The sequence below is a fragment of the Trachinotus anak genome, unplaced genomic scaffold (assembly GCF_046630095.1).
Source record: "Trachinotus anak isolate AG129_WGS33_773 ecotype Australia unplaced genomic scaffold, CSIRO_AGI_Tana_v1 ptg000009l, whole genome shotgun sequence".
Lineage (NCBI taxonomy): Eukaryota > Metazoa > Chordata > Actinopteri > Carangiformes > Carangidae > Trachinotus > Trachinotus anak.
Window position 1 is genome coordinate 17,688,305 of NW_027273860.1, and position 27,950 is coordinate 17,716,254.

General features: G+C 38.8%; 2 protein-coding genes across 3 annotated transcripts in view; both read right to left on the bottom strand.

Annotated features, from left to right (window-relative positions):
• Positions 1 to 9,543: 9,543 nt before the first annotated feature.
• On the bottom strand, positions 9,544 to 14,540 carry LOC139625542 (C-C chemokine receptor type 1-like). 2 transcript variants are annotated; one of them, XM_071485600.1, is made up of 3 exons: positions 14,237 to 14,540; positions 13,808 to 14,014; positions 9,544 to 11,999 (listed from the first exon to the last, which is right to left on the bottom strand). In XM_071485600.1, the coding sequence occupies exons 2-3, from the start codon at positions 13,990 to 13,992 to the stop codon at positions 11,147 to 11,149; spliced, it is 1,038 nt and encodes a 345-aa protein (XP_071341701.1). In that variant the 5' UTR covers positions 13,993 to 14,014; positions 14,237 to 14,540; the 3' UTR covers positions 9,544 to 11,146. The 2 variants fall into 2 exon arrangements, with proteins under 2 accessions (XP_071341701.1, XP_071341700.1); XM_071485599.1 differs by having other exon boundaries at positions 13,808 to 14,018; positions 14,237 to 14,539.
• An 8,032-nt stretch (positions 14,541 to 22,572) lies between these two features.
• The window catches only part of LOC139625745 (collagen alpha-1(XXI) chain), a 66,914-nt gene continuing 61,536 nt past the window's right edge, over positions 22,573 to 27,950 (bottom strand). The window contains exon 31 of the mRNA XM_071485921.1: positions 22,573 to 27,595. Within this exon, the coding sequence (XP_071342022.1) occupies positions 27,408 to 27,595 (188 nt within the window). The 3' untranslated portion in view covers positions 22,573 to 27,407. The remainder of the gene's footprint in view (positions 27,596 to 27,950) is intronic.

The following is a 27,950-nucleotide window of genomic DNA, read 5'->3' on the forward strand; positions in this document are numbered from 1 at the left end:
TTAGAGCTGCTGTGTTTATGTAGGTCAGTTGCGGTTAAGATTCATAGTCACTGGCCATGTAGTTCAGTCATTTCTCCAGGCAAAGCAATGCAATAACCATGCTTAACGCCTCATTGTGGTGCAATGTGGACTGTCTTCAGTTCAGTTGGCTGTTCAGTCTCTTGCTAGTCTGAACTGTTGCATTTAGTTTTGTATAAAATAGGCCAGTACAAGCAGTGTTTGTAATAGGGCTGGGTTATCAACCAAAAAAGACATTTAGAACCTCTCACCGCCTTGATCTTGCTCATGTCAGTTAATTCAAGTAATACTTTCCTGATGAGTGTGTTCATGAACTGTTCCCTTAAAAGAACATTACGTCTTGTTCAAGCACATGCCTCCGCCTTGTCCAACTAACGTTAGTTTGCATTTACTGAAAGCGAAACTGGCAATATGGATGACACAACTGCAAACACCGAGGCTCAACCCAAGCAGCGACTGTGCCTGTCATTTGGGCACATTTCAGCAAAGCAGTGGGAGTAATTGTTTTTCTTTCAACATGTTCACACGGGGATGACGGCAGCACACATGAACAAATCTTTCCTATTCAGTGCCGGCGTGCCAAAGCAGTCTTTGTGATTTCCAAAGCAGATAAAAACAAGCCATACTGCATGAATATCTTAGTGATGGGCAATCTGAGGCTAAGTTCTTGAGAATGCACAGCACTGACATTAAGTCTTTACGGCTGAAATGTCCTCAGAAATACATTTGTTTGTATGTTTCTTTTTCTACAGGTCTAACTGATTTTAACATGCAGCTGTAACACATGAAAAACACCTCCCGACCCTTCGTCAAGGTTTTCTTACATAAGATGTGCTACTGAGGTGAACTGGAAACGTTCTTTCTTACTACCTGGTAAATCCACCAAAGTGTTCCCTATTCATCACCTAAATTTGTTCACCACACTTCATAACAAACTGAAGACTTATTGGCACTTCTCATCATATAAAATATTTCTAACACTGTGATTTGTGCCACTGAAGGGCTGTGCACAGCACATTGTTTCACTCGTGCGTGTGTCAGGACCGACTCAGTGATCAGTAACAATATGTAATCAACACAAATAGATTCTAACTCTGGGTGAAACACTGCGCCTTTATAATAGCAATCCCCCGAGGTGCAAGTGTGCCTGGCTTCTAAAGGAAATGGGAGATGGCACTGTCTTTGGTTTGCGCCTGGTGCAGTGGCTGTTAAAATAACAAAAGTGATGCGGAGATGCCCTTCAGACCATGGCTTTGGATTGTTAAAATAGAGCCCAAAGAGTTAGATGGAAGAAAAGACAAACAAGTTTTTTCCTATGTGAAGTTTGGCCTGTGGATGGTGTTAGAAGAAGGGTTACAGCATGGCAGGGTTAATCACTGCCAGCTCCTACACTGTCAGTCTTTTTAGTGCTGCTGTATTTGTGAACAGCTCAAGTTGAACTTGGCAGTGTCCTAATGATGGCTACATTAGACAGAGATGAGGCAGAAGATTCTTCATCTTAAGTCCATGTGTAGTCCATGTGGCCTCATCTAAGTCCATGTTTGAAATTTTAGAAACAAAGATTCTTTTTGTTTTAAATGTTTGCAGTGTTTACCACGACCAAACTTCATCACTGCCTACCAAAAAAGAAATACAAAAACAACAATGGCTCCTTTTGGTTTTGTTAAATCCATCTCTATCTGCTTTGGAGCATATTCTACAATCTTTTTATTCTACAGGTCGTACAGTCAGTCAGTGTATTCAGTAGGTTGTTTCAGAGTCATTAGGTTCTGTAAAGGACTGTGGAAAAATATATCAATATGTACTTAACAATGCAAGTCCTCCAGTACTTTAACAGTAGTAAACATTTGACTGAGCAACTTTCACTTGTATTGGAGTGATATTTGACCAGGAGTGGCCAAACTAGCCATTGAGTGTCAATACAGAACTCTCTGCAACTGTGTCGGATGGATTGGTTGATGGATGGAAACTGAGCGTGATGAGTGATTTTATTTTCCACTGTAGAGACAATGAAGTGGAAACTGAAACTAAAAGTTTTGAAGTGATAGTTCATCCAAAACCTATCAAAAATATTCACTCCCTGTAGACTTGAAGTGTCTATAAGAAGCCTGTAGTTTCCTCAACTCTGCATCTCTCACAGTCAGTCAGAAAAATAAAAAACCTTATTGTCATCAAGCGTTCCCAAAATATCTCTCCTCTAAAAGTCTCAGCCTGAATGCTATATCTCCTTGCACCTCCCAGCAGGTTAGGACACCTCTGGAGCTCTCAACACAAACAGCAGCGATTTCCATAACTCAGAAAGTTGATGAACCAAAACTATGTCAGTCTGACAATTTTTGGCCAGTTAGGAGTGATTTCCTTCTTTGAGGCGCTTGATAAAAACTGACCCATAAGTTTAAGGGAGACTCAGCTATCACAGGAATATACACACACAAAAATACACAACAGCAACAAGAAGAAATACAATAATGTGAATAATGTAAATACAGGACAAGTGATACCAAATCAAAGGACAAATATGTAGGAATTAATGCATGCTTTCTTTCTTTCTTTCCTGTTCTCAGTCATATATTGTGACACACACACACACACACACACACACTCTGACGCACTGAGTCAGCAGTCAGAGGAAGCAGCAGTGCAGACCCTAAAGCCATGTTATAAGTCAAGACAGGGCGCAGGGTGCATGTAGCTCTAATCCTCCAATTAATTTTCATTCCCCACAAGTGGAGGACCCCTGAGAGCATCTTGACACTTCCATTAAAAAGTAAAAATGAAACACAGCATGAAGGTGAAGCCAGAAAGATCTCTTTCTTCTGCCCATCTCCATGGAGAGTCAAGTTTTACAACATTTTTGTCAAATAGCGAAATTTTCTTCTCTTTTCCGGGCCTTATGTGGGGGAAGAGTTAGAGGCTGGTATTCCTAACACAATACATTTTATATACAATGCCAGAAGAATAACAAAGGAAGAGCAGTTCTGTTTGTATGTGTCCTTGATTAATGCACTAAATCACTAAACACATGTTGATAGTCAGGAAGCGGATGGCAAAACAAGTGGTCGAAAATGCACCTGGTCACCAGGTTCGAAGCTGTTCCTCAGATTAAAGGAGGATCCTCTCTTTATTTGCATTTTTGCTCACTTGGTTTAGATGTTACTACAAAATGTTTTCCTGATGAAGGAACAAGTTGTCTACTAATTAAACTTGAAGTTAGATCCAAGTTCCTGAGTGTACACTCAACACTACCTGATCTGAATAAACCCAGACAAGCTCTTACGTGTTTCCTCAGCATTATTAGGCTTTAAGTGTTTACTGTTGTCATGGTGTCCTTAACAAATCATCAACTACAGATCCAGGTGACCCGAGCAGTGTCCCAGTTCAGTGGCTGTGTCCTTCTGAGGCTGCATTTGAAGACCAGACTACTCAGTCCCATTTCAAAGGCTGCTTCAATTGCGTCCTTTTTTTTTCATGGCGCCACAGTAATTAAAGCAAACAAAACTGACAGAGAGTATGAGGATTACGCTTTTAAATGTACGTATTGGGTTTAATGTCAGTTGAACAGCTAACGACAGAGCTGTTAAAACTAAGGGCCTTAAAACCTCAAATTTTTGTGAAAAAAATTACGTCTTATCAAAGTTGCTAAGTGGCAGAGGCCATGCCAAGCGAAAATACTCCACAGGCCAGACCATCTCATTTCAGTTTGGCCTTCACGGTCTACGACGGCCAGGAACAGAAACGAACAGCCACACCTTCCCCTGAACTGGGACACACACAGACGATTTCATATCAATGTATTGTGCACTAGTTGTCGCAAGGCTCACCTAAATGCACTGTTCAGAAGATGTACACTACATCGATCAAGCTAGACCATCATGCATTGCAGCCTGTCTTGTGAAAGTGCTGCAGAAGAAGTCATCTCGCTAACAGACTAGCTGCTAACATTAGCTGCTAGCTGATATGATGTTATTACCTCTTGATGGTGCCTGGAGAGCATAATACTCCTGAGACGCCTTGACCATGCAGTGGCTCGTTTCCTCCTCAGCCTGAACATCAGGATTTCAAAAATTATTATTAAAACACCTGTCGAGACCATATCTTGAAAACAACACAGTAAGATAAAACAGGATGAAAACAAAAATAAAGCTTGCTCTGTAGAGACAAATTAAAACAAACATAACACAGGAAAGATGTGTAAAAACTGTACGTCTGGTGTGATCACATGTATTTTAATCTATTTTTTAAACTGTCCTGTAAAAAAAAAGAGCCCATAGGTCGTTTGTGAAAATGTGAAAAGTTGAAAGTCAAAAGCAAGAGAATCTTACATCACTCCTTCACATCTAATTTAATACATAGACTTACCCCGCTTGGATCTATAATACCAGTTCTCTATTTGTATGGGTGTACATTTAAACCTTTAAGGGGGAAGTTGTAGTGAAAATTAGTTTTAGTTAAATTTAGTGCCATGTTTGTCTTGTATTAATTTTTTATGTCTTCTTAACATTTTAAGGCTACAGCTTTCTCGGATATTGTTGTGTTCAGTTACCATGGTTACAGGTGTCATTCTCACCTCTCGCAGGGTTAGTGGAAGAGGCAGCGTTTTCTTGCTCTCACACACTCAGTGTTCATGTCATTCTGCTCTGCAGTAATACAACAGACTCATTCTGTGTAGTAATATCTAGTTGTCATTTGCAGTTTGGGCGGGATCTTCCTGCTCACCTTTCATTACTGCAGCCTGTGTTTCCTGCTGTAATTAGAGGCTGGATTCACTCACTTACCACTGAAGTACTGTTCACTGTCTGGGTTTAGCTTGAGAGGAGAAGCTTGATGGTTGGATAACAATAATACTGTGATATTTCTTTAGATGGTTCCTGGCAACATTAATCCTGGCATTCACTACTTCCTTATGATAACAACATGAAAAATAGCAGGCTGATTCATCGACATCCACAGCACTAGATAATATAATGTTAGCTTATGCAGGTAGCACGCTGACATTTATAAAAAAGTATGTTTTTCTAGATTGTCCCGGGTGTTTTGTTGCAGCTTTCTGTCTAATTCTCAGTGGATTTAGCCCATAAATATGTTTCTTTCAAGAGCTGGTACCATCAGATAACATTAGTTACAGAGACAGAACGTCACTGAATGTCAGATTCTCTGTATGAAGGGTGGTTAAACAGCTAAATCAGCTTCTGAACAAAAAATATCTTGGGCAGTGGAGGGGAGTGTTTTATTCATCAGGAGCTTGAGGTTACAGTGTGTAAGTCCATAATTGCAAGTGGGCACTGAAGACGACTTTGAATCAGAACAGTAATTAGTTCATTTAGCAATTTTTCAGAGTATAGTTTACTTTTTATCCATTGGTGAACAATGAAATACATTCTGTCATAATGCTTGTTGTCCAAGGTTTCTTTTCATGTAGTTTTACTCTTGCTTTTATCTGGAAAAAATTGCTCTTTGCTGGGAATCAGTTCGATTCTCCACCTGTCAAAGTGTCCTTGGGCAAGATACTGAACCCAAAATTGGCCCCAATGTAACATTGATGTGTGAATACAAAAGGAGGTTTTCTGTCTTTACAACACATTTCACCCTTTAATAGCCATATAAAGGAGGTTTTAAAGGTCCCATATTTTTTTAAGTGAGATTTATAAGTCTTTTTTGATTATAAAGCATGTCTAGGTGTTGTGTTAATATGGTGAGAGTATCAAAGCCTTAGTCCACAGAGAAATGCACACAACCTGTATTCAGAAACTGAGACTTAAAACAAGCTGTCAGGACTTCTCTAACTTTGTGATGTCACAACAAAGCCCCAAGCCCAGCTCACCCAAACCCACCATCCAACCTTACAGGATTTGCTTTCACTGATTGTTTACCTAAAATCTGAATGGCTCACTAAACTGAGCTTTTTGTTTTTTTTTTCTTAACTTCCTTTGCTGAGCTAGCAAGCTAGCCCTCCCAAGGCAGGAAACATTAGCAACTGGTGGCTAAAGGTAATTTTTTTTAAATACCCGAGCATTTTAGTCTCATTTCATGTGACATTTGTACCTGTGAGTTTTACCATGGCACAGTATTAGGCTACAGTCCGTTATCTGTGGGTGGCCTGGCCATGTGTCACATGGAAAAGAGTCAGCCAATCAAAAGAGAGGCTTAGAGACCAACACAAAACAGCTTGTTCTTTGCTAGAGGTCTAGAGAGAGGAGTGAGAGAGGAGATGTAAAACAGTGTTAATGGTTTTTGTTACTTCAAGCCACAAACATACAGTATCTTCTCATGGTTATGATTGAGTAACATTTTTAAGTGTAGAATATGGAACTTTTAATGAATGTAGTGATCCCCTGACTTTACATCTCACATCACCACAAGGGTGACATATGTGGTTCTACTTAGGTGTCAGTACACACTGGTATTATCCTGGGCATTAGTTTATTTTCTTGGGTATCTTTGGTATCATGGCAGTTTACATTGGTAGAAGGTGTGGTGATGCCAGCAGGACCAGCAGTCCGCTACTCTCCTGCTCAGTAGTCAACAGCTCAGTGCACTTGTTTTCCATTACACAGTTGCAAAATAACAAACACATCAAATTTGTCATTTCGGTTCATTATTCTACAGTTTCTACTGCAAAGCAACAGATGTGTTTTGAAAGCACGGAAAGCAGATTACACACCTCTATGAAAAATCATAAATCAAAACAGAGACGTCATGGGCCCCAATATTACAGGGAGAGAGTTATTGTCCAAATATTACTCACACAACACACACCTCTGTTGTCATTCCTTTTTACTTTCTAATGTATTAGAACATTTGTCAGCAATTGTTTTGAACTAATTATTCATTTAAGTTGTTTGGCAACTTGAATTAATATTTTTATTTTTTGCCTTTAATTGCAGTAGATGAATAATGGTGGTGGTATTTGACTGTTAATTGGACAAAAGTACACATATAAATATGTCACTTTGCGGCCTTGGTAGTTGTGATTGGCACTTCTCACTATTTTATGGGTTAGGGTTATAACCCTATACCCTAACTCATGTTTTCAACTCGAATAATTAATAAATGGATAATATTAATCAGCAGATTAATCCTCATTGAAAATAATCATTTGCTACAGCCCTGTATCAATTATTAAAAAATTAGATCCAGCTTAGCCAACAGCAGTAGTGCTTGTTAAATATTAATGCATGAGCAATAATAGTGTAATTATAGAAATGCTTACATTGTCCCTTTTTTCAACACAACAGACTGACTGTAACATGCAGGTCATACAGAGCAGCTGACCTATGGTTTGAGTTGTTTTTTCATTCAGTTAGTAGAGTTCAGTAACTCTAAACCAGACCTGCCTTTTTTCACTGTGAATATATTTGATTACACTATATTTAACAGGCTAACATTTCATTGGTTGTTTCACCGGGCTGTTTATTATTTTAAAAATGTCCTTTACCACCCCCAGCTTCTACTGAAATGCTGTTGCTAAATTGTACTCTGCTTCCTCTTTCCTCCCAATTGCTAAACATGTTTAATCTAATAATCTTCAGTGCAATAATATAAGACTCCTCTAACTTTTCCCTGGCCTTGACTTTGCGAATGACATAGTAGAGAAAAATGGAAGGAAAGACCTGTTATCTGAAAGCATTACTTTCTGCTGACGCCCCTATTCATTCTTGACAGCTTGATTTTTTTCTTCCCTCTCTCCTGCAGCAGAAAGAATGACATAAATTTAAGCTTGGGTTACAATTTATCATGGAGCAGCACACAGGGTGAAATTTGGCAGTGAGGGTAGTTTGACAGGTGATCTGCCAGGGCTTAAAAATTGAACCCATGCGAGGACCAAACTTAGACATTGTGACAAATAATGGTGTTTACAGCTGTGGCTGGTGAAATGATAAGCTAACCTGCACTTTGTGGTTCATCTCCTTATTTATTTGTTTGCTCTTTAATCTTAAAATAAAGAGCAGCTCCGGTATACAAAAGATTGATGTGTTCTAAACAAAACTTTATTAAGGGGTCGGTTCGCTCAAATGAACAAATGTTTTCTCAGTGGTTTTCATTAGGTTGGCTATACCTGTACAAACTAATGCAATCCCATACGACTGTTCTGCCTTTCCTTTTATAATGCCTTGAATGTTTAGTTTTTGTTGACACTGTCATAGATGTGTTAATTCAACTATGTCTCAGCATTGATGTCATCGTATAAATCTGGCTTATTTCAAAAGGGCTTTGCTTTTAGTAACAGCCATACTATAACATATGTGTATGTGAAACTCAGTGTTTTCTTGAAACTATTGGAAAAGTGTGAATTCAATTATATGTGAATTACTGAGGTCGTAGTTAAAGTTGGTGTTGTGCAGGACTGCAATATATACAGAGGTGTTTTCTAATAATCTGCCCCCTCCATGTATGTGAATAGGGAAGATAAATCATTGTTTAACCCAACATGTTTTATATGTACAGAGGGGTAACTACATGGATCTCACTGTCTTTAAACAAGACTAATAGTTTTCAGGCATGGTAACAATCTGGGCTCTGTGCTGAATGCTAACATCGGAATACTAACATGATCACAATGAAGAGAACTGAAATACCGCTGAGGCTGATAACATTAGTTTTGCAGATCATTTGGTCATAAACCAAAATATTGAACAAAGGTGGTAAAAGAGGAAACATCAGGCTACCACCAAAGGGATTTAAAGGATTCATCCTCGCTAGATAGATAAATTAAACTTCTGGCCCAACATATGCCTGGGTCCTGGCCCATGTACTACACACCTGGACAGATTCAAGCTGTTATCCCCAGCACTGTCTGACAGCCACAAGATCTTCTGTGTGTGCACCACAATTGGTCCAGATGTGAAAGCATCTAACAATCATCTTGTATATGGGCAATGCTCTGTGAAACCAGGCGTATACTGGGCCAGAAGAAAAAAAGCATTTGGCCCAAGGATGGGCTGGATTTATTTTGCTATCTGTGGAACATGAATGAAAAAAACAATATATACAGTACTTGTTGAAATGTTTCAGTCTTGACCAAGGTGTTGGATCAAGTGACTTACACTGCCATCCACACAGTCACACCACTAAATTCAAAAGTAGCATCTCTCTGTAGAATCAGTGGTCCTGGATAATCCACAGAATGTCACTGTAAACACTCTTCATAGGGTGGAAACAGACATATCTCAAAATTTAAGCAAATACATCCAAAAGTATCTGCTAGATGCTACTAGAAGTGAGCAAGAAAACTTTAAAATATTTTTTGTAATGTGTGCCTCCACCCCTGCAACCACAAGCCAATTTCCACATGATAGCACTTTTAGTTCTGTGGCATTGCTGGAGAAAACTGACCAGATCAGTTTTGCAACCATGTTGTCATGTGTGCTCTTTTTAACATGACTATGAAAACCTTATATTTGAAATTCTACTCAAACCCTGAGCCAGTATAGTTTAAAATTAATGTTTTTGAGAACCAAATAAAAGGGACTATTTGAAAAGGGACATTTATTCTGGAATTATGCAGGATACGAAAACCAAAACATGTAGCCTGCTGATTGAAAGGGTTTATTTAATCAAAAAGCAAGCAAAAGAGCCAAATCAAACAAAAATCAACTAATTGCATGAAACTTTTAACACCCTTTTTTGGTGCAGCTTTTCATTCACATTCAACTGTTTTCTTTCCATGTAAACTGTGGTTTATGTGCTTTATGCAAAATTAGACAATAAACGAATCATCACATTACATTATCAAGTCTTTTTACATCATTTAAGAGGAATTTTACAAAAGACATGATTCATTATAAACACATGTCAAAAAAGACAGAAGAAACAACAGAAGAAACAGAAGAAACAACATATGATTAAAACAATCAAAACAAATGTAGCCACAAGCAGGCATTTGCAGGCTGGAGGTCATGTGGAAAATCACTGGACAATGAGTGTGCATGCTTGATTCACTGCATGGTAAAAATACATGAATCTCATTCAAAGCCCTTGTTTAAAAAAGTTGCTGACAAACTTTTAAATGTTTAAAAAGTTTAGGAAAAATAGACAGATCCTTCCCTCCTAATTTTGCCCAACAATCCAACTTTTAATTCTGTCACACACAGGCGATGCAGATAGTTATGATGATACGCGATGTTACGTGTTTCATGTTTACAGCAAAGAAACATCACTCTACCGCATTGTAGGTACGTTGTATCATGACATTAGCAGATTTAAGAAATAACCTTGAGACAACAACAAGCTTAATAACTGCAGCATTGAGTATTAACTCTGCAGAGAACATAAGGGTTTGTCGTACTATAGCGCTACAATTTATTTGGTTGTTCATCATTTTGTTGTTTAACATTAAATTAATAGTACAGCTGCCAATGCTGTGTCATCATAGCAGCACTGCACTGTGACAGAATTAAAGGGAAATAGACATTAGATTGAAAAAGATGCCACTGAACATGATCCACAGCTTAAAGCATCATCATTTAAGATAATCATCCTCAAGATTTAACAAAGTGGTCTTCAAAGCCTAAGTTTGTATTCGGTTGTAGGGCTCATAGTATCAGCTTAGGTCAGCCCAGTATCCTTAGGAATTACATGATTAAAATACATTTGCAGCACATACCAATGCAAATGGAAAGACTTGTTCTATTCTTCCAATAACAGAACCTAACATAACCTTTTTTTGGTGTAAGCACAATCTTTCCCTGAAGTGCTTTTGTTCCCTAACTGTTTCCTGACTGTAACCATATCATACATCATCAGACATTTTTTTTCTGTATTAACTTTCTTTCTGATGACAGAATTGCTAGATATTAGAGTTTGATTAATCAACCTCTGACCATTAAAAGGCAGAAAGTCACCAAAGCCAGTCTCTAGTTTAACAACTTTAACCTGGAATATAATGCACAAACAGTTCAGGTCAAGGCACATTCCCATAGCTAAAGTAAACCTCTCTGGTCTATATTTACATATGTCATGATGCCAAATAAAGAGGTATCAGTTTGGGCTGGACTTTGGGCTGGACTTTGACAATTGCTCTACGCCTTGACATCCCTAAAGTAACTGAATTATCACTTCCTTCAGTTGGTTGTAAATCTATGGTTTGTTGTACGCGTGGTATTGCTGAGAAATAAAGTGCTTTCCATCCCTAAAGCTCATTCTGTGTACTTTTTGTGGACATATTGTTTCTGTAGTACTCACTGACAGAAATGTGCTTCCTTAACCGTGGGAAGCGCTTCACCAGGATCTGTCTAAAGTAGTTCTGGAATTTTTTCCCCACAAACGTGTAGAAGATGGGACTGATGCAAAAGTAAATGTACGCCATGTTACGAGTGATTTGAAGTGCATAACCCCTCCTCTGTGCTTCCTCGCAGGTGTTATCGTGCATCAGCTGTACAATGTTGAATGGGAGCCAGCAAATGAAAAACAACACGACGATGATGAATATCAGCCTGACTGTCTTGAACTTGGTGACGATCTTGGATGATACCACCGTGACTGCGATCCTAACATAACAGTAGATGATAACAACCAGAGGGAAGATCAAGAAAAGGAAAAGCTGAAGGTAAAATCCAAATGCTCTTAGCAGGTTCACATTAATGTTACTGAGGTTACCTGGAAACTCGTCACAGTGGGTTTTTTTCTCTATAAAATTCGTAAATGTGTTCTGGAGAATCATTGGCTTGATGCACGCCAGGCCACTGACCAGCCACACCACAACACAGGAGACCACCGCATAGCTTCTGTTCCTGACTTGCAATGCCCCCAAGGAGTACACAACAGCAAGGTGTCGGTCAAAGGTCAGGAGAGTGAGAAAGAGGACAGAACTGTAGAGGCCCAGGTAGTAGACACTGCCCACTATCTTGCACATAACCTTGCCGAAGATCCATTTGGAGAGCTGCATGTAGACTCCAATGAAGGGAAGGCTGCTCATGAAGATTAGGGAGGACAACACCAGGTTCAGCAGCAAGATGTTGGTCACAGTGGTCAGCTTCTCAAACCTGGGAAATGTTCATTGAAATTAAAAAGTTATTGGAGAGGCACACATATATGGTTTAAGCATGTTTAACAGTGACATGTCTGAGGAAGCTGGTGGTGAGACAACATGCTCTCTGCCACAATGTCACTTTTGTTAGTTTAGTTTTATATTTATTTGGAACAAAGGTGCCTTTTTGTAAATGTTATGCAGAATAACCACTGTTTCCAATTACATTCCTGTTTTTGACATTTGGAGCCTGAGTAATGAAGAAAAGAACTGTTTAACTGCATATTCCCTCTGATACCCAGCATATATTGCCACAGTATCTTTTATTAATAGAACCACAGGGGGTTGTCAAAATCAGAAATGTAAGACCTACAAACAAGGATTTGAAATGAGTTTATAGCCCTGAGGGGTTAGAACATGATATCAATATATTACTGACTGTCACAGATAATGGACCCTAACCCTAACCAGTTGGGACTGGGTGCAGCATCTGCACTGGTCTGCATTTTAAAATAAAAGTTTTACATTGATATCAAAAAAAAAAATGTTCATTTGAATTGTAACTAAGCTTGAATAAATCGAGGGAGAGAGATTTCAGTTGTAATTCCTTTCCCTGAATGGCACCATAGACAGTGTTTTTTTTCTTTTTCCTCTCCTCGAGCGTCAACATGCAGCTGACGTTGCATCTTTTCAGCCCTATGTAATGCACTGCATTATAAAAACATTCTTTTCAGTCCATGGCCCAGTGAGATTTTACTGAGTTTATCTCTGAGGTTGTCATTTGTGTTTCCATGATCACCGGGAATATTTTTCACATTTGCTTGCTCACAAAGGTGGAGTGCAGTGGTGGAGACTAGAGAGCGGAGGGTTAGTAGACAGTGACAGAGTAGAGGTAACTCCTCAGAGGCTCAGAGAGAGGAACTTTACCCACTGAGCTCTCTGGGCGCAAGAATAAGCAGCTCCTGGTATGACTTCATCTTACACTCTCCCAGTCAGTGTCATTTTTTCTGACAACCTGATGACATCTCCAGTCAAATCCACCGCTGCCCCAAATGGCCTAGAACTGAAGCCTGTCATGGAAGTGCCTCTCTGCTGTGTCCCAGGCACTCTGTCCATTCTGCCTCCCAAATGTCACAAAGTGAGACTGTTTTAAAGGAGACGCTGGTTCAGCTTTATGGTCGTTTTGGAGCCTGTAGTTTGTGGTTCAGTTGAATTGTATTGCAACATACTGAGGGGTGATATTTATCCATCAACTGAGGGTAGACAAAATATGGTTCGGAAACAGGGCTCAATAAATCGAATCACAGAAAAAACTGAAGCACATCTCCACTTTACGAAAAGAGGAATATTGAAACAATATTATTTAGAGGTACAATCCTCAAGCTTTTCATTAAATCAAACCACATTTTGATGCCATTTATAGTCAGCAGCCTTTCAGTCACAGTCATTGTGTGTATTTACACTCTGTAATTGATGCTCGATGTTAGTGGTGGAGTCCTCCATCCATGCACTGGATTTACATCATCTTCACGCACATGGCTTAAAGGAAACCATGCGTGCCTGTAATCTAATATTCCCATTGGTAATTTGATAGCCTCAGTGTGCACTGTTCACTCCCTCTCAACCGTGTTTGAGTTGTGTGAAGGAACTGCTAATGTAAACCAAACATTTCCTACTGCGGCGGCTTCACATGAAAAGCATTTCATAGTAAAGCATCGTGAAAACTGTTCAAATGGGGGGGTCATGCATACAGTAGATACTGCCTTAAACTGACAAACCCAGAACAGAAATACTCTGCTTAGATTTTCCTGTTTGTCCACTCACCGATGGATGATGTACAGAACCAGCCCGTTGCCAAAAACACTGAAGAGAAACATGAAGTAGAAGAGGATGGATAGATGAGCTCCCAGTTTGTTGTCACTGTTCCTGTTACACGGTGTGACCAGCCTGCCCAGGCCATCGCTGATATTGTAATCGTCATAGTTGTAATCAAAAGTTGTAGTTTCCATCTTAGATATTAGCAGGATAAACCTGTCTGAAACAAAAATGTAGCCATCAGACAAAACATTCAGCACGTGATGTATAAAATGATAAATCCTTTAGAAATGTTTTAACCTGTATTAGATTCTGCATATGCGCTCCTGTATGTTAAAGCCATAAAACAATGCATTTAACTGGGAACCTCTGAGAAGCCCAGTAAATAAAAGCAGATGTCTGTGTAAATGAGGATAATGCTAAGCTGAGGTGACTTACCGCCTTCTGCTTGTTCTCTCACTCTGAGGGCCAAAGCTGTCTGACTCACAGTGAGTTCAAGTCACTCTGTGATAAGTCAGCAAGCAAGGGTAAGGAAGTGCCACTAGAAGTGTGTTGTGATGTGTGTGTGTGTGTGTGTGTGTGTGTGTGTGTGTGTGTGTAGGGAGGACTGTCTGAAAGCACAACACAACAAACACCCTCTGGATCCCACTCCTTCCTGAACTGCTCAACACAGACTCTACAGCTGTGGTCACAGAGATGACAAGACATTTAACCAATTCTTATGACCATTTAGTAAGAATGGAGAGGAGTCACTGCAGCTTTGGAAGAACACCGATCAAATGTGTTCCCAGAAAAGGATGGGACCTTGGGGACGCAGCAGAGTGCTTGCATAAGTTTTTTAAAAATGACTCTGCAAGTCATTTAGTTGGGACTTGGCCTAATAAGATGCTCACACTGTGTTTGCATGACATATTCATGAGTGAGTTACCAGGTGCCAAAATAGTTTATAATACAGTGAGGAGGACAGGGGTTGACAGCTGTGGAAACAGGCATGGTGGATGTTGAAGATGTTGCCAGATAAACAATAGATTACATGCTTTTCTGCCAGGAATGTGCAATGACACCAGTCTGATTGGTGACCACAGTTCACGGCCAGTTTCAAGTTTTTTGCAGATCCCTCCATGTTAGGACCCTCATTGCAGTGGTCAGTGTATCAGTCTGTCCGTACTGTCATACAAACATGTATAATGTCAATCTCTAAACAACTTAACAGACTAAAACATATACTGTGTGGCACGATTTTGCAAAACCTGGGATTTTCTACAATGGCAGCCTTATTTTTTTAACCTCCCAATTTAAAATCCTCACCTTCTATAGTATCTTCACTCTGGTATGGTTTAGGTTCTTCAATATTCTTTCCCAAGAGTTAAGCAGCTAAACACTTAGAAGAGTATGTTACAGTTAATAAAAAGCTGTAGTGTGTGATTCTGTGCCAGGACACACAAACACCAGCCTCCTGCATGAAAGGTTGACATGCTCGTCCATGTCCACGCTTTTATCTCACTACATTAAGGTATGTGTCTTTTTTTCTTTTAAAGGTAAAAAAAAGGACACACTCCTGTCTGAAAGGCTACAGAATACTCATATTGTCAACCCATTATAACAGCCAACATACTTTCATTATCCATTATTCATTATAGGTTTTATGCTGGGCTGAAATATTATCACTATTTACAATTTATAGAAAGAAAAAGTGCAGCTTCGTCTAACACCGATATCCCCACAGTGTTCCTAGTTGTATTGACTTCACCTGCCTGACCTTAACATATTTTAAATTCTTTAATCTATATTATAATCAATTCTACCATTTTTTTTTAAATATACAATTGTACAAAAACATTCCCCATTTTTCTATTTCACTCAGTACTGAATACACTCTTCTTCACTGTGCCCAGCCTTAACCTTTTTCATTATAACGTCTTTCCTGAAACTTGTGCCTTTGTTGATATTGTCACTGAACATGGTTTATTCTTCATATGGTATGAGGAAAATGTAATGGGGAATGTTTGATTTGTATTGTAGAGTCTCCTCCTGCTGCAAAACAGGATCAGTAGGTGTTACATCCATAATGATATTAAACTACACTACACTTCACATGTCACTGTGTTTTGGAGCATTTGGTTATTCCCAGTGTAAAACCCAGATAAAACACTGCCCTACTGAAGTCATTTTTCCTGTGGGGAGGTTTTTTGATGCCATATCACAAATATTGTCATCTACAGTATGCTACTACACAGCAGACAGCTTTCATATGAAAACTGGTGTATATATGACAAGAGATAAGATAAGATAAAAATGTACCTTTATTGATCTCCCAGAGAGGAAATTCAATTTGACACAGCAGCACAAGGGAATGTAGTTAACATCAGATATTTCCATAAATACCTATGTATCAGATATAAGTAGAACAATAAAATAAGATAAAATAGGAGTAGCTGATAGGAAAAAGTAGATCTGTGTGTGTATACATGTGCAGTGTTTGTCCAGCCTCACACAGTCTGTGGAGTCTGATGTCTGACGACACAAAAGAGCCCCCTAAGCACTGTGAGGGGTAATGGAGGCAGTAATGTAAGGCACCTTTATTCCGCCTTGCCATTCTGCATAAAAGGTTCAAACAAGGAATGGGGGGGGGGGCATTGTTGTTCTGCTTCTATGCCAGCAGCAGAGGTAGTCACAGAGCTGGATCGACATCTGTCACACACTGGGGACATTGCGCCAGGTTGTTTGGTTCAGTGTAAACGAGCAAAGGCTGCATAACAAGGGGTTCCCGAGTCGAAGCAGAAGTCAGAGGTGTAAAGGGTGAACACAAACGGTGACAGTACATGCACCAGTGTTGCTTGTAATCACGTCTGACAGCCTGTCGGTAGGCAGCCTGTAATCCAGGCCACTAGGTCCTGGTCCAGCTGTATCACCGAGAGCTTCTTGGCCAGCTGGAGTGGTCTGGTGATGTCGAAAGCACTTGAGAAGTTAAAGAACATGAACATGATGGCAAATGACATCTTTCAGTTTCACTCATTCATTGCCAAATAGAAGAAGGTCTGGGTGTGCCCACTGCAGTTGCTAAAGCAGTTACTGTAAGACGTGGTGTGTGTGAGAATGAATATGCTGCAGTTAAATGTGCTGATGACTCAGTAACAGTCATCTTATACAAGGGAGGGAGGCATGTCATGGGCCGGGAGCTCTTTTTGGATAAAATGTTAGAAAAGCTGTTGACTTGAAAAAGTCACGACCACACCCAACAGTGAAAGACAGAAACTGACCTGAGGACTGAAGTGGACAGCCATCAGGGTTTGGAATCAAGTGTGAGGACCATTTTCAAAATGGTACAAAAATTACTAAAAATTGGTTCCTTTGAAGTCAAGATGCTGTACTTCCTCTTTGATGTTTGTGACGGTGACTTGTGTGCTTATTTGGTAAAAATTGTAATTACCAGAAAGATTTGTGAATTTTTGCTACTAACTGACATGATGGTGACTCTTTTCATTGCAACAATATCTGGGTGGTCATTGGCAGTAAAAGGGCAATAAAAAGATTTGTAATATCAATTTTTAGAGAGGGAGACTCAATGGACCAATGTGATAAGCAAGTCAGGAGTCACATGACCTCTGGGAGTAGTCCAGCTAGCATGACTGCTAGTAAGCTAATGTTTTTTTACTCCCTGCCAGCCTACTAGTCGAGTATTGGCTGTGCAAGCTGTTATTACAAAGGTGTCCAATAGACCACACTGACAATAGTGTTTTTGTGTTTTTATGTAAAAAACAAAAGGGACAACAAAGGGAAAAAAATCAACAGGAACTTATGATTGAAAATTGTGTTACCTAATAATTATAACAGCATGAAGCTATGCTCATCTGATATTTAACATGATGAAAAAAGCTAATGGGGGTCTTCATGGAGGTAACAAACACACCTAATAGAATTTAAGGGGGAAACTTTAGAACTGTAGGAAGGAGAGAGATAAGCAATTACAACACCTCTTCAGTTTGTCTCTCTTTGTAAATTTTAGATTTGAAGTTTTGCTCTAATGACAGTCTGTTAGAACTAAATAGAGGTGATAGAATAAAGCAGCTTTACTGTGCTTTTATTTTTACTTTAGAAAGTGTTGCTAATGTTCCAAGTACAGCTCTACTGGCTGTTTTTTCACTATTTACATTCCTCTTCAGCACGAGTTGACAAGCTACCAAAGCTGCCAAAAACCAGCGGTTCCATGGGTCTTCCATGTTTAGTCCCATTTGAGCATTTCTATGCATTACTCTGTGACACTGTATGTTAGTTACGTAATATTACTTCATAATTAAAATCCCATGGTTGCATCACAGATATAAACACAGATGCTTCATTGGCTGCTGATGTTCATCATGGGGATACGTCAGCGTGGCCGCCATGCTGGTACGGGAAACCTGTTCCTCTTAATGCATGTACATACTGTACATCAAGGGAGGAGGTCTGTCCACAATTAAAATCATCAACTTCTAAATTCCATGAAAAGAGTAAAAACAAGGGATGTGTTAGTCTGTCTCTTGATATTTTCTGACTTCACTACATTGTCTGTGGACAGTGGACAGTCAGTAATTTCCCCACACAGCTGATAACTGTAGTTACTGACAAATGTTACTCAGCCAGGAGGACATAATCCATCTTTTAAGGGACTATTTTCAGCAGTGGATTAATACACATTTGTTGCTCTTGCACAATGATTTTCATTGACCTAGTCCACTCAGTGTTGGCTACCTACCGTTCTGCAAAGATGTGAACTAGTCATCCACTCCCGCCTATCTCTGCTCCTGCCCTCCCGCCAGCGTGAGCAGTGAAGGTCAGATGATTAGGAGGGATAGTGTGCATAGAGCTCTAGTGAGTATTTCCAGCAGCAGGTCAGTGTATATGGGATCGTGTCAAAGTAAACTGTAGTGCCGGTGTTCATATTTATGTAGGAAGGTGTCATCGAGTTCAACAGTGTGGCTCTGTGACACAGAGGAATAAAATATATCAGGCTTTGGATACACACAAAATACTAGTTGGTAGAATACATTCATTATTGGTTTTGTTCTGCACATGGGACATGCTGACAAAAAGAAAACAATAGAATATGACCAGACATATATTTCACCATGACCCTTCCCTAACAAACAACGAAACTATGTCATTGCCTTGAGATATTTTAGGGGAGTTGTCAATGATTTGTCCCACATGCACAGTCATTTCAAGTTGTTAAAACAAAGTTTTTCCAAATCAGTTCTCCTATCGAACTTTGGAAACATGGTGAAATTGTCGTCTACCAGTTTTTGAGAGTCAGTGTTTGGGTTAACAGTACTTCCATCATCAAGGCTGTGTGTAAAAGGGAGGGATGTGATAGAGTTTCCTCTGAGCATCCAGAAATGACCCAGTCTGTGTGGGGAAGGATGGTTTGTTTATATATCAAAATAAATCAAGCGTTGGACAATCCCAAAATATATACAACAAGTTTAGTTCTTTGGTTCTGCAGCTGTCACTAAATTGAGACGCTGAGAAATAAAATTAATGGAATTGAGGATGAGTTGACTATAGTCACACAGCAGCCAGTTTTATGTGATTTGTCATCTGACAACTTTAGTAGTGCTAACATTGATATTTATCTTAATTTCAAACATGTTGTTCGTTGTTTGTCGTCTAATGTGGAGGAAATACTTATTTTAACCCAAATCACTATCTTTTCCTAAACCTAACCAAGTAACGTTAGTCCAGTACGACTGCCGCTGTAGGGGCGCCATTTCAGGAAACACTCCTATGGGTCGTATCAGAGGGTTAAAAACATTCAACTGTACCTGATGTTTATAGAACAAGCATATTAATTAATAAAAGACAATTGGTAGCAGCCCTGTATGGGTTGCTATAGCAGGCCATGATGTACAACCTCTTTTATGGCAGAATGTTTTTTTTGGCAGTGTCATTGAAAAATGCATGTTGTGCGACGCCTTGGGGTTGTGTGCTTCCTGTAAATTCTTCCTCTTCCTCATTTAATTTGCATATAACAGAAATGTACTTATCCTCCGGCATCTGTAAGAAAAGTCCTGATAAACCATGTTTCTTAAATGTTAAAATACCATTCTGTTTTCTGTTCGGTTTCCCGTAAGGAAATCATAGATGCATTTGGACAGGAAATCTATACACCATCTCTAAAGAGATGGAGAAAAGAGCATGTACAGAATTTCAGATGTCATCAGCATTCAGTCTGACATGACGAAGTTCATGGGGTGAAACAGTGGTAAATGCCATAGTTGCTGTTAGATCCTGCTTTTGTCTCAACGGTGAAGCTCTAAAACAATCTGAAGAGATGTTGTAGTCAGTTTTCAGTTGTCAGAGAAATTAACATTTTGTCAAAAATAGCAGATGGATACTAATTTGTCCCCACGGAGGGTAGAGTGATGTGTAGAAGCAAAGAAGATTAAACCCGAAAGCCTCCCCGGTGAGTATTATTAGCATTCCTTTTGAGCACCAGGTCTATTTAAAACGCACTGATATCGGTGGCCAGTGGATTCACATGAGCTGAGCTGGTGGCAGATTTGCACATTAAATGTTATTAAAGGCATAACGAACTTCAGTGACAGCAGGGGTGGAGTGGGGATAAAAACCAGCCCAGGACAGAAGCACCTGCTCATGAAGTGTAGGCCTATAATTTTGTAATTGTTATTCACACAATTCAATTACAAATCAACTGTATTCCCGTGGTTTGTGAAGGAAAAAGTATCACACACAACTTTTCCCATGACTCTCCACAACTACAACAATTAAGTAGTTACACTCTCAAAAATTAGTTAACGTCCTAACAAGTATCAAGAAAACCTGAACATTACTGTTTTTCATTTTTAAAAGGAAATTCACTTTCCTCCCCATAACTACAAGTTAGTCGCTGTAGAGTTCAGAGCAGTGTACATCAGTGAACACAACACCAGTGACATTCGCCCTATCCTGTCGATCTTTATTTAAATTAGTGTATTTGACTTTCTGATGAAACCAGAGCAGAAAATGAAGCTACGCAACATTATCCTGCTAAATAAACTCAGACCAGCTTCCTGCTGTAGAACCGGGCTGGAGTTTGTGCTGGACTCACTTTGGTCCCTGAACTAACTCAGCTGCTTGGCTCTTCCTCTTTTTTTCTCTTTATTTATGTATTTATTCATTTATTTAAAACCGCAATGCTAAATCTGCAGAGAGCTCCTGTAAGGAACAAGTGCGGGAGTTAAGCTACATTGGTTTGTAAAGGCCGACAAACTCCAGTGGGAGAGGTAGGACCTTCATCATTTATATTGATTTGTGAATTTGATTTGCAGAATCCAACCCAACTCAAACTGAGGAGAGGTCTAATGAACAAGAATAAATGGAAACAGATGGAGTGTACGGGTCCCAGACTGGTGGAGAACATCATAAAATGGAATGAAGCTTTTTTGAGTTGCAGCTTTCAAGTTCAAGCTAAAACCAGCCTGACTGGATGAATATTAGTCATTCTTTACTTAGGGCACCAGATCAGAAAAGCACCTTTGCATACACAAAAGAACATTTGCAATAAAAAAATCATGTGGAGTTTTGAAAATCCAATAACGAGCTCTCAAGTAATTTAGGGTTTCCATAAAGGTGGATGACTCAAAGAGACAGATTATAAAGGCCATTATTTTTATTGGGGTCAAACTCCAAAATCACTGCATCCTCCTTTTTCTACAATTCACCTCAATAACATCTTTAATTATGCAGCATTTGTCAGGTAGATGATCATGTCTATCAATCATGTCTTTGAAGTATTATTAACAAAGTGTTTTTCATGCTAGTACAACTCTGAATAGATAAATGGAAAAATTAAAGGATTGAAATTTAAATTACTGAATTAAATGAACTCTCTCTCACTGCTCTCAAGGTCACTTTCACACCCGTGGTTTGGTTTATTTGGTCCAGACAAAGACAGTTTTAACTGCTGATCAATCAGAAAATATCCCAGCAGTTATCTGATGCATATGATTACCACACTGTCCCCTCTAAAAAAACGAGCAGGGTGGATGGATGAGTCAATAAAACACAGGAGTGTAACACACAAAGAGTGCTCGATTCCCATGTGAAAGTAGCATTTCATGTTGTTTCTATTATCCATGACCGTTCAACAAAGTTAACCATATCATTATTGCAACCGGGACGACAAAGATTGTCTAATGTTGAGCAGGTACTTACTTTAACCCAAATCACTGTCTTTTCCTAAACCTAAACAAGTAGTTTTAGTGTCTAACCCTAACCAAGCCATGATTATTATTACAGTAACCATGGCGGTGAAGGTAGGTATGCTGTGATATGTACAGTCTATGTGTTTTTTTGTTGTAACCATGACAACCAAGGTCCAATATGCCTGCAGCTGTAGGGGTACTAAAGACCTATATGGTCACTCAGGCTGAGGGACTTGTTGTGTTACCATGATTTGTATGAATATGTACATCATCTATGCAGATTGCTTATGCCTTCTCGAACAGTCGGCAGATGGATCGAAAAGGAGTTTACCTTTATCTCCTGTCTATATAATACTGTGTTTGCTCATTTTCCTTTCATGTCACAAACCAACTGCACTGAATGGGCAAACTCAGCTGAGCTAGTTTAGGTCAGTTGTGAAAGGCGATGAAGAATGAACAGCAACATGACGTCTCTAAACAGACCTACAGTACATTAAAAACAGGCTGGAATTGTATAACAGCTGTTTTCAAATAAAGTTGTACTTGTATATAATTCATGAAAATTGTAATGCAGTCAGTAAAAAGTCAGTATAAAATAATTAAAGTTTATTTTCATAAAATAGTTTTACAATAAACATAATGTGTTTTGAAAAGTAATAATATGTACACAAATAATGTTGTAAACACTCCAATTTTCCAGCATTTATGCATATTACAGAAAATATTAACTCTGAAAATGATACAAATGGATGCTTCTTGGAATATATTTCAATTACACAGGATAAAAATGCAAATAAATCCTATACCAGAACCTGGTCAAAGAGTTTGTATTTTGAAAAAATAAAATTATGACAAAGCAAAACTCAACTCAAAATGCCAAATGTGACAAATTATGTCACCATCTGCACTGGAAAACTATTTGTTTCTGCTGTTAAGATTGTTACTGATGGACTCCTTTCAGTGTCAGTAATCAGGAATGACAGATCACTTTTTTCAACAAAGCTTTTCATGACACAGATGGTACTGTGTTAACACCAACTACAGCTGCACCTTTCAGACTCAGTCACAGCATTAAATGTGAGACTGTACTCAGCAGAAAAAAACACGAGCTTGGTCAGTAGCAATAGTGGAAGTAGCGTGAGATTGATGTACTGCTGCCAACAGCTTTATGTAGGTGACTGGAGTGGGTGGTTGAGTGTGCAAAACACATGACTGTGATGCTGGAGATGTCATCCTGTCTCCTACCGACAGCCAATATCCATTTCTTTTAAATGACCGCAAACATTTCCTAACCTTAGAATTTTGGTGTGTCTTCATCCTGACAACATATATACAACCTAACATGTACTCTTAATTTGTGTTGACAGATATGTTAATGGACAAAATATCAACTTTGTGTCCCAGCTAATCTACATATTGCAGTTCAGTTTCTTTGGTGTTTCATCTAAATAATATGGACTGTGGGCTGAAGCCTATAAGCTAGCCAAACTATGTTGATAAAACACTTCAAATTTACAAAACATTCCGAAACTAAGAAACTGAAATGTTCAAAGCTCAAGCCATAATTTGGTTACATACAGCAAAGTTATGTGATATCTTCACACAGTAAAATCATATTCTCAAAAAAAAAATGAAAGAAATGCACTGCAAAAATACAACAGTAATAAATAGTTGGAGCTAATGGAGTTGGAGACCTCACTCTTCCAGCAGGACTGTTGGCTTAATGCACACATGTACACACTTCACATATTTTAAGACTTTAATGACTCTGTACACCACAGCTCACTACTCTTATAGCAGAGATACTTTGAAACCGTTCAAGTACAAATTTACAATTCGAGAGCAACAAACAGTTTGGTAACTGGCATCCTGAAGTCTGAGATGTTCACCCATTGGTTACTCCACAAAGAATCTGGAAGGGCTCCACGTCTTTGACAGAGTTTTGTGATGACATATTTATTTCATCAGTCCAAGCCATACATGGAATTCTCTGTTCTAAGGAAACTGAGACAAGAACTATTTCCTATAAAAACAACCAATGGTTTCTGTAAAAGGCTATGAAATTAAAGTTGTCAGAATTTGTGAGGAAACAAAATAAACACTTCTTGTCTTGCTCCTGGCAGCCAAGGTTTCACTTTTTATTCCTGTGATCGAATGCTTAATGCTTTTTGTTACTATCAGCTCACATGATGCCTGTAGCAGCATGTTGTTGCTTAATTCCTCTGCCAGGATCTGATGTTGATGCTCTTTCACTATAGGTAACTACCCAAGTATGTAAGTATTAGGTGAGCTAAGCACAAATCCTTTGACATTTTTCAAATCTGTCAAAGTATGAGGCTACAGAGCAAGTTTAGCTAGCCCTAGGTATAACATAATATATTTTTTTCACAAAAACACTAGTGGAATTACTGGCTCCTGTGCAAGTGGACCATGACGTCACCCATTGGTTTGTGAATGGCTGTTGTGAAGCCTCAAGATTGTAATTTGGCTGTCGCCATCTTGGTTTTTTGAAACCAGAATTTACCATATTTGGATAAGAAGGTGGAGCTGAGGAGGAGTGAGGGGTGGATCTGACCTGTTCTGTGCTCTATCCTGATTGTCAGACAGGTTGCCGTGTATCACACGGTAGCCATGCCCTTTAACATCTATTTTCCTCTAAATGGGACCATCATTTAAAAACTGAACATCATGTTGTATTGAAAAAGACTTGAAACCAGAGATTGAGTCCATAAATTCATTAGGAAAACTTTACTGAGGTAACAAATACTGAGAAGTAGGGTCATTTTCCCATAGACTTCAATACAATCAGACTTCTTTTTGCAACCAGTGGAGTCGCCCCGTGATGGTCATTAGATAGAACACAGGATTAAGGCACTTCCACTTCGGCTTCAATTTTCAGACCCGGAGTCTACGTCCATTTTTATATACAGTCTATGTTCCTATGATCACATATTCAAAAACATTTATGCACTTAATGAGCTCAAGTACGAATTGATTATTAAAATAGATTTTCCAATTATCTTTTAGGGAGATGAGGAATACAGGTCCATAACCATGAGTTTCCAAGTATTTCTATGGGGTTTATGGGCATCGCTGTATTCTCAGGAATTATACATCATTTCATTCAATAAAGTTGAAAAGGGAAAAAAGCTGCCCTATGAGCATGCTTATTGACAGTTGACAAGTTAGCTAATGGAAAAATAAGTTAACTTGCTTAAACTAACGCGGTCAGTTCATTCAAAACATGTACTTGAATGATTGGTTCCAGTTTTGCAAATGTCTGCAAACCATCCCTCTTTTATGGAGGTGTTAATATTCCATCAGAGGAGGTTAAATAAAAGTGAATGGCGTAACACATCTTGTGAGCTACCATAGTTTCTCCATTTTGGACTCCGTTTCCTGAAAGGTCAGCTCTGCCAAAACGGTTTGTTATTGTAAATACCACAAAATTCATATGTCAAAATTCAAGATGCAAAAGATTTGTATGGATTTACTCCACCCCCACAAGTAGAACCTTTGATTGCTGGAGTTGAATTTAATTGGTTATCACCACAAAATTTAAATTTAAATGCTAGTGTAACCAAACATTAATACAGTGGCAACACACAGTGATATTTGATCTGATCCAACATAAAAGTTGGACCGTAATTACAACATAGATATGAATAGATATAAATGTTGATATTCCAATAATGGAGGAGTCTCAAATTACAACCAACATACTCACCACTCTGCCACTCTGAGTTTCTCTTTTTAAGAGATTTCCTGTTTTAATTCACAAATTGTTTCCAATCATTTAACTTTACAGTATTTCCTGAGCATGGTTAAGTTACTGTCGGTGAACCTACACACTTCCTGCAGACATTTCAAATCAAAAGCCTACCAGGACTGGGATGGCTCAAAGAAAGTGACTGGAAATTATCAGTAAATTTAAAAAAAGTATTATTTAAAATTAAAGTAAATTTAAAAAAGTAAAAGTATTTTAGTTTTCTGAAACTCAGTGCAAAAGAGTGGGGACAAAACATGGAGGTAAACATGGAGTTTTGAGCTAAAATTGATAGCGGATAGAGTCAACGGCGAATTCAAATGGCAGCCAATCAGGAAACAGGGAGGTTTCTTTCTAAAATATGACAAGATATACCTAAAAAATAGAGGGGAATAGAAATAAAGGTCTGTCAATAATATAAGCCTGCATAAATCTGCATTTGAGGTAAATAAAAAGACTTTATGGTAATCCACATGCACAGTAGAGCAATGGAGAATAAGTCTGTATAATATTGATAAACAAGAAAACGAAGATGATGGGTAAAAATAGACAGTGAATGGATTCTTATAACCCTGTCTGTCACAGTGATGGATTAGCACAATAGAATAGTTTTTTTTTTTCACCAGAAGGGATTACTACATGCAGACTGCACTAAAAGCAGGCTGAGAGTAAATAATGCACTGCTAACTACAAATGTTGTGGTTGGAGTGATTTCATCTGTGAGTTTTTTCTCATTTATTCATGAACTTTAACTTTAAATGTTTGTTAACCTTTCACAGGATAATCATGTGGAAATGGTGTGTCCCATTCCTTCACTCTGACATATCCCAATTTATCATCAAGGAATGTTCTGTACTCTTCACATAACTTGTAGATGCAATCATTTTCTTTGACGCAGAGCTGCACTGAAGGTAGATTTAACCTCACTGGTTGATATGAATCTCAACTGGTGAAGCCAAACAGCTTTCAACCACAGCATTAGAGCGAATTCCCACTTCTGTTATAATCTGGAATAAATTAGAAATTATCAGTTAATTGAGGAAGACTCCGTCTACCTGAGTTTTGCTAGGTTGTCACAAGGAGCTTTCAGATTCATCTTTTTTGACACAATATTCTACATATAAAAGACAGACCAAAGTCTTATTTAGCTTTAGTTTAATGAATGATAACCTCTTTTCTTGTGCTGAAATCTGCCCAGAGGGCTGATGATGCTAGCCTGTTAGCATATTGTCTTGTTAGCAAAGCTGTCTGTATCATTAGCTTAAAAAGTAAAACAGGAGGTAGGTATTTTGTTATGTTATTCCAAATCCAATTCTAGTTTCACAAAAACAACACAACTCTGTTGCAATCACTTACTCGGGATTGGAAACCACCATTTTAACCTGCTGTCAAACTTGGTAGGTTTAAAGTATGAAGTAGCCATGTTAGCCTGGTATCTCAGTAAGCTATTGCTAGCCTGCTGACCGTCTTTCATCATAAATCAATACTCTGCCCAATTCAGTTTAACATTTGAAATTATGAGGTTATATCTGCCTCCAGTGCAGCTGTTTTCCATATACTCTGTCATGAGGGAGTCAACGGTCACACACATCTCTGTAAATCAGTAATACAGTAAACCACTTCCTTGAATCACAGCAACGGCTCCCACTGTGCTGTGTCATCAGATGTTAGGCCCTTTGCTGTAATGTTCCCTGAGGTTGTAGGTCTGATAACACATGGAAACATCACACACCCCTGGGAACCCTGGACTGCCCCGTTTACCAGGATCTCCCGGTGGTCCTGGTTTTCCAGGAATTCCCTGGTTGCCTGGATGGCCGATTCCATCAAAGCCACGAGGACCCTGAATTCCTGCAAAGGAAAATAATATATATGCAGAAAAATAAAACACAGCTGTTGCTGCTATTTCTACTTCATTTATGAAAATAAAGTCAAAAGTTCCATTAAATTGGATTCATAGCTCATTTTATGTGAACTAAAAAACACATGCTGGATCATAAATGGCATTTACTCTTACTGTATGTGATGAGTTAATAGGCTATTATGGCTTCCACAGAGAAATACTGCACTTACTCTCTGTAACTTGCCCTCACATCTCCCTCACCCCACCTACCAAGCTGTCACTAAAAGTACTCATTGAAAATTAAGTACAAACTGGATCTACCCACATATGTATTAAAAATGTAAGATTACAAACAGCCCAGAT

Bases quoted from the DNA above. Each gene is read 5' to 3' on its own strand.
- LOC139625542 (XM_071485600.1), bottom strand. From the start codon at position 13,992: ATGGAAACTACAACTTTTGATTACAACTATGACGATTACAATATCAGC. The intron at 12,000-13,807 runs GTGAGTGGACAA...AACATTTCCCAG, and splicing joins GTTCTGTACATCATCCATCG to GTTTGAGAAGCTGACCACTG.